Source organism: Lepidochelys olivacea, assembly GCF_965140295.1.
Source record: "Lepidochelys olivacea isolate rLepOli2 genome assembly, chromosome: 1".
NCBI lineage: Eukaryota > Metazoa > Chordata > Testudines > Cheloniidae > Lepidochelys > Lepidochelys olivacea.
In genome coordinates, this window is record NC_140411.1 from 42,272,800 (window position 1) to 42,284,078 (window position 11,279).

General features: G+C 45.8%; 2 protein-coding genes across 4 annotated transcripts in view; one reads left to right on the forward strand and one right to left on the reverse strand.

Annotated features, from left to right (window-relative positions):
* The window catches only part of SKA3 (spindle and kinetochore associated complex subunit 3), a 26,909-nt gene extending 18,625 nt beyond the window's left edge, over window positions 1–8,284 (reverse strand). The window contains exons 1-2 of one of the 3 annotated variants that reach the window (XM_084609800.1): window positions 8,153–8,284; window positions 3,939–4,055 (exon numbers count right to left, since the gene is read on the reverse strand). In XM_084609800.1, coding sequence (XP_084465926.1) covers window positions 3,939–4,041 — 103 coding nt within the window. In that variant the 5' untranslated portion in view covers window positions 4,042–4,055; window positions 8,153–8,284. The other 2 variants (XM_084609799.1, XM_084609801.1) reach the window with 2 other exon arrangements.
* Window positions 8,232–10,384, forward strand: MRPL57 (mitochondrial ribosomal protein L57). The gene is made up of 2 exons (XM_084610159.1): window positions 8,232–8,368; window positions 9,873–10,384. The coding sequence occupies exon 2, from the start codon at window positions 9,876–9,878 to the stop codon at window positions 10,188–10,190; it is 315 nt and encodes a 104-aa protein (XP_084466285.1). The 5' UTR covers window positions 8,232–8,368; window positions 9,873–9,875; the 3' UTR covers window positions 10,191–10,384.
* The last annotated feature ends 895 nt before the right edge of the window (window positions 10,385–11,279 follow it).

An 11,279-nucleotide genomic window follows, 5' to 3' on the forward strand; every position in this document is an offset into this window, starting at 1 on the left:
TTGAGGAAACAAGGTTGCCCAAGAGAAACCTTCGGAAGAACCCTTAGAAGGGCAGGCAAAACAGTTGATTGACACCGTAGAGCAGATGGAAGCAAGAGCAAATGACAGAGAAGAATGGAAGAGACTAGTTTCTGCCCTGTGCACCAACACTGGCATGGGAAGGATGTAATGTAATTTACTTATGTAGTTTGTGTCACTAGTGGGGGAGATAGTCTGCAGTTAGGTGGAAGAGAACTCCTGATCTGAGTTTAATGAAGGGTAAATACAGGTATAGTGTTAGTTGGTATTGTGTGCATAAGGTAAAGGGTTTGTAAAAAAAAGAGGTTGAAGGGGTTGTAAAATTTAGCAGATGTGGTGTTCTTTGTGTAGAGTAGGCCAAGTATACTAGTGCAGAGCAGGTGTAGGTAGCTCTTGTTCAGCTCAGCGAAAAGGCAGAGTGTGAGTATGCGTTACGGTTGAATGGGCAAGTACGGTAGAACTGTATTTCCTGGTTTTCACAAGTTTGAGTGTGGCTGAATTTGACGTTCGGGAACGGCAAGATACCACTGAGCAACTTTAACTTGGCATTAATTTTTTTTGCCATTTAAATTTCCTCTTTTTAAAAAACAAAACAAAACAAAACCTTGTTGGTAGAAGCTAGCAGTCATTTAGACAGTTACAATTATATCGATGTCCAGTCCAGATGTTCCTGTGGCCAGGTAATGAGAATAATACCTTGCTCTTACATATTACTTTTCATCATTGTATCTCAAGGAGTGAAACATTATCCCCATTGTACAGATGGTGAAACTGAGGTAGAGAGCGGTTAAAGTGACTTGACCGAAGTCATCCTACAGTCTAGTAGCAAAGTCAGGAATAGAGCCCAAGTTTTCTGAGTCCAAGTCCAAGGGATTCCTAAGTATGCCTACACTCCCCCCCACCCTTATGTTTTGTTATGGTGGAATGAGGATAATGGTTGTGTTTTGAAATGCTAGGACTGTGTAGTAGCAAACAAAGCTGTGAGAAAAATCTCAGACATGGTCTATATCTAAAAAACTTGACAATGTTATTACATTGTGATTACAGGAACTTTATGCATTTAAGAGAAGACTGGTGTGTGTATCTCTTCTCTCCCATTCCCTCATTATTCCCTGAAATTTATAGCCCCACTCCCCAATCCCAGCACACATACAAAGGTAGGGAGAGGGGCTCAGACCACCCAGATCCTGGCATACACATCTGAGGGAAGAATGTGGGGCTTATGGGAGCCCCTGCCCGTATTTCCCCCAGTCACCCTGCCACTCATCTCCATTTCCAGGTCATACTGTCCATCCCATCAAACCATTAGCATATTAGAAACCAGATGTGAACAAAATCACATTGATAGAATCAGTGAACTTTAAGAAAAGCTGTTTCCCACCCCAGTAGACTGTATCTCAGAACCTGCTGCTAAAATGACCCCAAATTTGGATCATTAATCCTATCATACACCTCCTTAAAACAAAAATAATTCAAGATAATCTGGATATGCATCAAATCTTAGAACACTTAGAAGAATCATTCTTTAAATTAAATTAAAACATTCTTTAAATAAATTAACAAGATAACCTGAAGGCATAGGAGACTCAGAGGTGTACAGTGTCCAATTTATCTCAATGTAATGGTCTCAGCTGAATGAGAACACCTCATGGAAATGAATGCAGCCTGGAACAATAGCCCTGAGATGTGTAAACTGCTCCACTTATGTCAATGAGTGTTCCCCTCCCCTTCCCAGTGCTGGAGAGCCTGTGATATGCATCAAGCATGCCTGTTATCAACTCCTTATCCCAGTGTCAGCCTTGTGTTCTTGGTGCATGCTCCCAGAATACCTATTCTCAGCTTCATACTCAAAAAGGCAGGGTTTTCCCAGATGCTGGCTCAGATAAGGGGGCAGGGAAAGGGGCTCTGACCCACACAGAGAGGACAAGGGCCCCAGATGCCAGCTCACATGAAGTCAGGGGCAGGGGCTCAGTCGCCCAGATCCTGGCATACACATGGGAGGAGAGAACATGGGGCTAACAGGCACCCATTTAGTTCAAGCATTAGGAGAATGGAGAAGCGAAATCATTGGCTAATACTGTTCTGAACTTTGCTACTACAAAGGGCCGGTGGGCATCTCTCCGGGAGCAACCTTCAAGTGAATGAAACTCTTGTGCCAGGATCAGAGCCATGGTTTGAGCCGCTGGTCTGGGCAAAAATACATTCGTAGAATATGCCAATCTTAAAAAAAAAAAGAGGATTTTTTTGAGTGGGGGGACTGTATCTCAGGAACCCCTTGATCAAAGGACCCTAAATTTGGATCACTAACCCTAGCCCATGATCTCATGAAGAACACCAAATTTCAAGTGCTTAGATTACTGGGAGAGTAGTGTTTCAATCTGGTCTTGACTTAACTGTAGTAGACCTGGTGGTCCGCTACAATATTCGAGGCCAGACTTGATACCTGTTAAGGACAGTTTAAAAACAACAATGTAATTCTGCCATTACACAGAAAGTTAGACTACATAACCCACTAGGAGAAGAGGGTCACAAACTGTGGTCCCTGGAGAGCAGACTGGTTATATGGAAATGGCTATTCTTGTTCGTAGCTTCTAAATTTAGTCAAAAGAGAACTAAAAATTCAATACTTGCCTAATGCTACCTTTCCACACAACTGCAGTAAGGATGTTAGCTGATCATGAATCAGAAGAAAGGTAACTTCTACACAGTTGTGTCAACAAATCTATAAAGATGTATGAAAAAATTGAGAACCCCTGTAACTAGAGAAAAGAAAAGGAGTACTTGTGGCACCTTAGAGACTAGCCAATTTATTTGAGCATAAGCTTTCGTGAGCTACAGCTCACTTCATCGGATGCATTCAGTGGAAAACTGAATGCATCCGATGAAGTGAGCTGTAGCTCACGAAAGCTTATGCTCAAATAAATTGGTTAGTCTCTAAGGTGCCACAAGTACTCCTTTTCTTTTTGTGAATACAGACTAACACGGCTACTACTCTGAAACCTGTAACTAGAGGTCTCTTCTCATCCAAGTAGTTCTATCATGTAGAAACCTTATCTAGAGTGACAAAATCTGTACTAATCAAGAAAGTGCATGAATGAGTTTGAAATAAGGACACTGACAGATATTCCAACCACATGCAGTATACGTGGGGACTATTTTATCAACTTGATGAGACTTATCTGTATTGTTATGATACTATTGTATCCCCTTTATACATTGTACCTACACATTTTATATATCTTTGTGGACTAGAGATTGTATTCTTCTTCCTGGGGGAGGGTTACTGCATCTTCTCCAGGAACTCAGGCTATGTCTACACTATCACTTATGTCAGCAAAATTTATGTTGCCGACACAGCTTCTGCCACTTGTGGAGTGGTTTTTTTATGTCGAAGGAGAGTTTCACTACATGTGCTGCAACCCACAACTTAAATATGTGTGAACAAGGTTAACAAAATAAGTTTAAACAAACTTTTCACATGTAGGTAATGCTGCATCACTATTATTTTCTAGAAGAGAGGTATCATATTTTTAAACAATTTGCCAGTTTCCACACCTGATAATCATGAATTTTCCCTTTTTTATATCAAATGTTAAAAAAGACCATTCTAGGAACATACCATTCAAGATTTAACCCACAACATACAGACATTTCAACAAAGAAAAATAGTTACAAGACCAAAAAAAGTTAAGTTTTGAACTAGGCGTGTGGCCTTCAAAGTCTATAGCTCTCAGCATTCAACATTCCATCTTAATCCAAATATCCAGATCACATCAGAAACTAGAATCTGCATTTCCATACAAAAGAGCAGGTTGGAAATACTTTGACCTCTCTTGTAATGTGTTTTTCTTGCTTAGAGCACAAAGCTAACAGCTTTCACTGAAGTACCAGATTTGAGGTGCAGCCTCTCACATACTTACGTGTATCTTCTCTATTTAATGCTTGTTCAAGCTGCTCAGCCTCTTTCTCCAAAGTGACAGCTAAAGCACGCAGTTTGCTGAAGAAACTTCCTGTCACCTCCATGATGAAGAAAATCACTAGAGAAAACAAGGGAAACACCTATCAGCAACTTAATAGTTAACATTTACATAGGCCATCTCTTGCACCAGCTACCCAGAGCTAACGAACTACAGCATGAAGCAGAGCAGTGGAGTATGAGAGGAAATTTTACTCATGAATACCACAGGAAAACCGTACTCTTACAAAGTGCCATAACTGATTTCAAGAGACAAGGTGGGTGAGGTAATATCTTTTATCGGACCAACTTCTGTTGGGGAGAGAGACAAGCTTCAGGTCCTGAAGAAGAGCTCTGTATAGCTTGAAAGTGTCTCTCTCCCCAACAGAATTTGGTCCGATAAAAGTTATTACCTCACCCACCTTGTGTCTCTAATATCCTGGGACTGACTGACATGGCTACAAACTACACTGCATATAAGTGGCTTAAGGTCATCTCTGAAAGATGCAACTGTATAGAACTCCATATATCCACTACGACAGGGGGTACCAAAGTGTGAGCTTGTTGGAAATGGGATGCCAAAAAACTAAAAAGTGTTTCAGTCTCAAATGAACAGACGTTGCATGCAGTGCAGAGCTCCAGAATACACCCATGAAACAAAATGCACTCTCCTGGCCATATTGACCCATGATGGTGAATAACATCACCAGCCACACTGGCATAAAGTTCTACTTAGCAGTGTATTTGCACTGAGGCTGGGCAGATGGGTGCTGTATTCTCATGTGGCACCAAGCTGGCTGGCTTCCTGCTATGCCTAGCCTTAGGTTGTACCTGTGATGCTGTATACTAAGGAAGATAACTAGTTACACTAATACAGTGACCACTGTTACAAATTGCAATAAATTCTGTACAAAGTACGTCATGTATCAATGGAAAAGTTATATGTTTAGTATGATTATTCTGTTTAAATTCAGGTATCGTCATTGTATCTGAAGTTATGAAATAGGCAGTCCTCGACTTTACGACGTTCGACTTACGATGAATGGCACTTACGTTTCTGAATTGACACCCTGAGTCAACTTACGACAATTGGTTTTGACTTTACGACGCTCGGTCCCACAATGGAGTGTATTGCAGTTCCGAGTTACAATGCAATTTACAAGAACCAATTGCGTCATAAGTCTGAGGACTGCCTGTATTATACAACCCCAGGAGGGGGGCCAGAAGCCTGAGCCCACCTGAGCCCCACTGCCCCAGGTGGGATGGGGGCAAAGCCCAACCCCTACCGCTATAGGTAGAGCGGGACGTGGAAGCCCAAGGGCTTCAGCCCCATACAGGGTGCCTGTAACCTGAGCCCCGTCACCCAGGGCTGAAGCCCTCAGGGTTGGGCTTCAGCCCTGGGCCCCAGCAAGTCTAAGGCAGCCCAGGCGACCCCATTAAAATGGGGTCACGTCCCACTTTGGAGTCCATTAGTTTGAGAACTGCTGGGCTATGTGTTTGTATATCAAGTATGATTTGCTCTTGGGTGACACCCACAGGGCAAATTTACATCCATACTAGCCATCCCTGTGCTGATGGGCCATTGAAGAGACTCAGCTCACCCAGTGAGCCTCTCCTGGAGACATTTCAGAAAGCACCAGACAATGGCTGCCTCATGGTTCAGTGAGGCATGAAGGACGTGATCTAAGACTCCCTCTTTTTGCCAGTAACTTTCCACGCACATGGGCTTAGGGTATAAAATAGGAGCCTGTGACATCACTGTTTTGTCTTCTTTCTTGCTCCACTGCTCTAGATTGTGATTTCTAATAAGTAACCTTTGGAAAAACACTGATGATCCCCAATCTTTTTAGGTGATCCAGGGAGTTTTATTGCACGCTAGCAGAATCACCATCTCTGCTATTATCCTGACCTACAGACTCTGAAATCAAATGTATGTTTCCTTTAACCATTTAATAACTCTCTTCTTTTCTATTAACAAACAGTTTTTAGTTCAGTAAAGGTATTGGCTGCAGTGTGGTATTTGGTAAGATCCTAAAAACATATATTGAGCTGGGGAAGGTGGCTGGTCCATTGGGATTGGAAGAACTTCATATGTGATTTCTAGTTTTAATAATCATTCATCACAAAAATCCAGTTGTCTGGGTGGTAAGTCAGGGACTGGAATGCCTAAGGAAACTGTGTTTTGGCTTCTTGATAACTAGTGTGGTGGTACAGGAGTCACTGTTGCTAACTGGCTTGGTGAAATCTTATTCTAGAATATACCACCAGTTAGGAGCGTGTCTGCTCTGTTTCTGGACATCTGTCCTCAGTTTGGCAGTCTCAGTGGTGACCCATACCAAACACAGTGACAGTACCAAACTGCACAGCTTGAGCTACTGAGGTGAACTTATGAAGTTCCATGTCATGCTGCTAGTGCTCCTCTCACCCAAAAAAAGACACATACAGGGACAGCTCAGAGCAGCTGCAAAACATGCAGCTGCAGAGAACTCTGACAGCAAAGGGCTCCCACACAGAAATCCACTGTAGAAGCCACAACAGGGCTGGAAGACTTGGGACCCATGGGAAATTTCCTCCTATCCCCCCAGGGGAATTGGGCAGGGGGGGAGAGAAGGGTGGTCAGCAAATAAAGGCTGGCTATAAAATTAAGGAAAGCCACCTAGCTCTCCGGCTAAAGAACTAGCTAGCTGCAATTCCAGCCTCCTCCCAGCAGGGGGAACAGCTGTGCAATTTAGGCAGCAACTGTAGCCAGGGGCCCAGTTTGGAAGGTGTTGAGGAGCAAGGCAAGCTTCAAGAGGGCAGCATGTCCCAATAAAGTCCCCACTTCCAACCAAACCTCCCCCATCAGAGTCCTCTGCCATTTTACCCCCTTCTCACGAATACCATTTTTTTCATTTTCTGTATTGTCCTTGCCTTACATTTCATTCAGAGGGAAGCCAAGGGGACTTTGGCTCATGTTTACCAATAGGCCAGATGAGAATTAGCAGGAATTTAGTTTAAATGTAAATTAGACAAGTTAAAGTCAAGCCATCGACAGCAGTCCAGCGGCACGTAGGGGGCATGGATCATCACTGACATCGCAATCCCTGTTAATACCCAGCCTGGGGAAGCTAATGAGCCAACCAGTGGACCCTATTCGGTGATGAATCCTAGTCATGTGCCACCTGAGGCGTGTTATGCGTAGGCGAAGAAGAAAAAGCCACACAGATGAGGATGTCAAGTACGACCCATTTCATGGGTGTTTCTCAAGTTACAAGACACACAGGACGAGTGGCAGCTCCACAGTGTTTCTTTTTGACAGACTGTCTAGAAAGTGGAGGTGTTTAAAGAGGTTGTTATAATCACACATTTAATGCTTCCTGAGGCATTTATTTTACTGAGTCCATAAGTACTTAGGCCAATTAAGGCGCCCCAATAAACGCACCCAGAGAGGAGTAATGTGCACCTGGCATTTCACACACCAGTTGCGGGAGAGGGGCCTGGGAACGCTCCCAGCGGGAAAAGCACAAATGTCCTGGGATTTGTATCTCTGCAATGACAGCGAATCCAGAGGTTTCAGCGCTTACACCCAGGCCCCTTTGCCCTCCGGACGCCAGTGGTATGCTGGATAGGGACACTGCCCGACCGGGTGGCACGTGCTATCGGAGATGTTGGGGGCGCACTAAGGTATGGCGCGAATTAAAGTAGTTTCGGAGCCCTGCAGAGGGGGCTGGGCGAATGCAATACCCCCCTCACCCCATGTCTGTGGGGGAGCTCAGGTAAGGCAAAATCCCCCCTTCCCCCCGCATGTATCTATCTGTCTGTCTGTGGGGGGGGGGCGCGCGAGGGGACGACTCCACTAATGCAATCACACCCACCCCTCCCCTCCGCGCGTATGGGTGGGGGAGTCAGGGCTCAGCTAACGACCCCGCCGGGCCCCAGCACTCCCCTCCTCGCAGTGTCTGCGCCCGCGCCGGTCGGACTGTCTCCCGGCTTAGCTCGGCGGCAGTAGGGCCCGGCAGCCCGGACACAGGGCAGAGACGAGGCGCCCCAGCCCCACCCGACAGCGCGCGGCAGAGCCGTTACCCGCCGCCGCTCTCGGTTTGCTCGCCCGGGTCCGTCCCCTGCGGCTGGAACAGAAACCAGAACCCCCGCCGCCGCCGCGCGCGCCGCGCACTGTTTGAAAGCCCGAGCAGAACCAACCCCATTGGGCGCGGCCAGGCCCCGCCCCTCCCGCTGAGGCGCTCCTAGTCTCGCGATAGAAGCGAGCGTCGGCGGCCCGCGTCGCGCTCGCGCTGGGACGACCCCGCTTAGCGTAGCTGCGCCGTTGCCGTCTTGTCCGCGGCCCACGCGGAAGTGACCGGGCTGCGGTGAACTGAAGCCGGTGACCGGGGGGCCGGGGCCGGACCTCGCCTTAGGGTAAAGGGCTCCAGGCGCGGACAGCCCCGGGCCTGCCGCTCCCTAGCTCGCGCGGCCCGGCCTGTGCCAGCCCGCAGCCATCCCCGCTGCCGCCTACGCGGCTGCGGCCCCCGCGCGGAGCCCCGGCCCCCGGCGGTTCTAGCGTGATGCCCCGCAGCTCCGGCTCGGCGGGCGAGTAGCCCCCGCGCCCCGGCCGGGCCTCCTGAGCCCCGGCTTCCCCTGCCTCCGGGGCCTTAACACGTGGCCGCTGAGCCGCTCCCTGGGGCGGGGTCCTAGTCGCACAGCGCCGCAGGGTGCAAGGCTACGCCCCTGGGCACGCGTATCCCGCCCGGGGGCCGCCCGCGTGCCAGAAGGCGGCGACTCCGGCGAGGATTTAAGGGGGGCAGCGAAGCAGCAATTCAAGATGAGCGCCTAGTGTACGGCTGTGGCAGAGCGGGCTGCTGCAAGCTTTGAACGTGTAAATGCCCCTTTCCCGGCATTGGGGAGACTGATACTGGAATCTAGTTCAGGGGCCCCCGTAGTCAAAAAGTTATTGGAGAGGATGCACAGAGCCAAAAAATGATGAAAGGGTGGGGAAAAGTGCTTTACAGTTAGAGACTTAATGTTTAGCTAAATTAAAAATCAATAAATACATTAAAAATCAGGAGGTGAGTTGACGGTGGTGTGTAAGTATCTTTACAGGGAGGAAAATACCAGGTACTAAAAAGTTCTTTGACAAGAACCAAAGAGTGGAAGGTAATGCTGGACAAATATCCATTAGAAATAAGGCATATAATAAACAGGGAGGATGAATAACCACAGAAAGTGGTGGATTATATGTCTGTCTTCACATTAAGACTATCCCAGATGCCTTTCTGGAAAACATGCTTTAGTCAAACAGACGTTATTGGCCTGGATGCGGGGATAACTGGGTAGCCTGTGTTGTACAGGAGATCAGATTAGAATATCTAATGATCCATTTTGACCTTTTAAAAAAAATCTGTGAAACTCTGATGCATCCATCACCATAGAATCTGTCTGAATGCTGGTTATTTCAGGGTGGCAAGTTTGTAAATGTTCAGCTTTGTAACACTTTACTCTAATACAGTGTTTCACAGATTCCAACCAGCGTGTTGGACAGGTGTGTCCTGGAATTTTTTGAAAAAGTAAATGTGAGAACAAGGAGTGGGGGGGAAAGCTGCCTTCTGACTGGCTGTTTGTCTGTCTCACTGCCCTACCTCCTTCAGGGGCAGAGCAACCAATCAGAGCTCAATCTCCCTCTCTTCTACTCTCCCCTCCTCTGCCCTTTCTCTCCTGCAGCCATTGGCCGGTGGAAGAGCCCCTGGAGCTCAAGGTGTGCTGCTGCAGAGTAAAGGTTGGGAAAGGCAGAGAAAAGGCTGCTCTAATAGCTTAAAAGTGTTTTGAGCAAGTGTTTTAATTGTACAGAAACTTGTGTTATTTCTAAGATGGCTTTAATGATTCATAATAAATTAAAAAGCTTATATATAATCTTATTTATTTTAAGGTAATGTTTCTGACCACAGCACTGCTCAGAAAAAGGATTCCTGGGAAACAATGGATTGGAAAATACAGAAGACCAAGAGTGGTTACTCTTTCAATGAAGCGTTCAATGATTCAAAGGCTGGAAGTTGAAGCCGAGAATGAATATTGGCTGAGTCGACCATACATGACACCAGAGCAGGAATATAAACATAATGCAGAGCGGAGACTTGCAAAATGGGAAACCTTTAGAAGCCAGTTGATATCTAAATTTCCTGAACATAGATATGTTGCGGATCATTTAAACCACTTGAATGTGACTAAAAAATGGACACACTCTTAAATCATATCTGTTTACTTTTTGGCATATTTGCAGTGGTCTACCATCTGATCTGTTGCAGGCTGTTCAATACCTGTTATTGAAAATTTTGTAGTGGGTATAAAAATGTGGGGATAAGGGTGTGAAGCAGATGAACATTTGTCTTCTGTTAATATATGTAGAGTTAATGACATTAAAATCAAGCATACAGGGAAAAATGTGAGGTTTCTTTCCTTAATCTTAGCTCACTACACAGTGAAAGCTTTCCATGCATCTCCAGTGTATGCCTATCTTTTGTTACAAAGAAGGGGTTTTGTATAGGGCCATGCTGCATTTGGGCAGTGGGAGTTGCTGTAAGGCAATTGCTGTTGGGTAACGGGAGTTGGGCAGGGTCAGTGTAAACGAGTATTTTTCTTCACTAGCGTCCTCCTCAAAATTGGGGGAAAAGCAATCTTAGTAGGTTACCCAGTATTATTGCTGGCGTTTTCCTACCAAGTCACTCTGCTTTATTATGAAATGAACATGAATAACTGATGTGGCCATGAGGTGGTCTGATTATGCTAGTCTGGGCAGATTGATATGTAAGAATAATAGTATCTGTGCCAAAAAAAAATTCTCCAGATTAAAAAATAATCTGGAGAAACAAAAGGCATTGAGGCCATGTTAGTATTAAGAGTTTCTCATAACTAAATGTAAGGATTTAGTCATACTTATGGGTATGTTTTATTAGACCCATCTCTTCCCAGAACAGCATCCCATGGTCGAGGAAGCCGAAGTCCTCTTGTCAACACCATCTATGCAGCAATGCATTTATATCCAGGATGTATGTGCCCCTGTCCGGGCCTTTACTCTCAACTAGGAGGATGTATGAGAATACTATCTGCACATGCAACTTCTTCCCCCTCACTCCCACAGCCTTGTAGTCATAGTCCTTTCACATATTTGCTTTCATGGTGTTGCTGTCTGTCTGGTCTGGTTTTCCTTAACTTAAATTACAAATGCTCCAGGGCAGGGATTCTTACATTGTGTGAACCCATTTTTTTCTACAGTGAATTTTACTCGTGAAATTTTTGGGCATTCTGTGCCAAAAAATTAAAAATTATGCACAATATT

Excerpts from the sequence above, each read along its gene's own strand:
- MRPL57 (XM_084610159.1), top strand. The coding sequence starts at position 9,876 with ATGTTTCTGACCACAGCACTGCTCAGAAAAAGGATTCCTGGGAAACAA.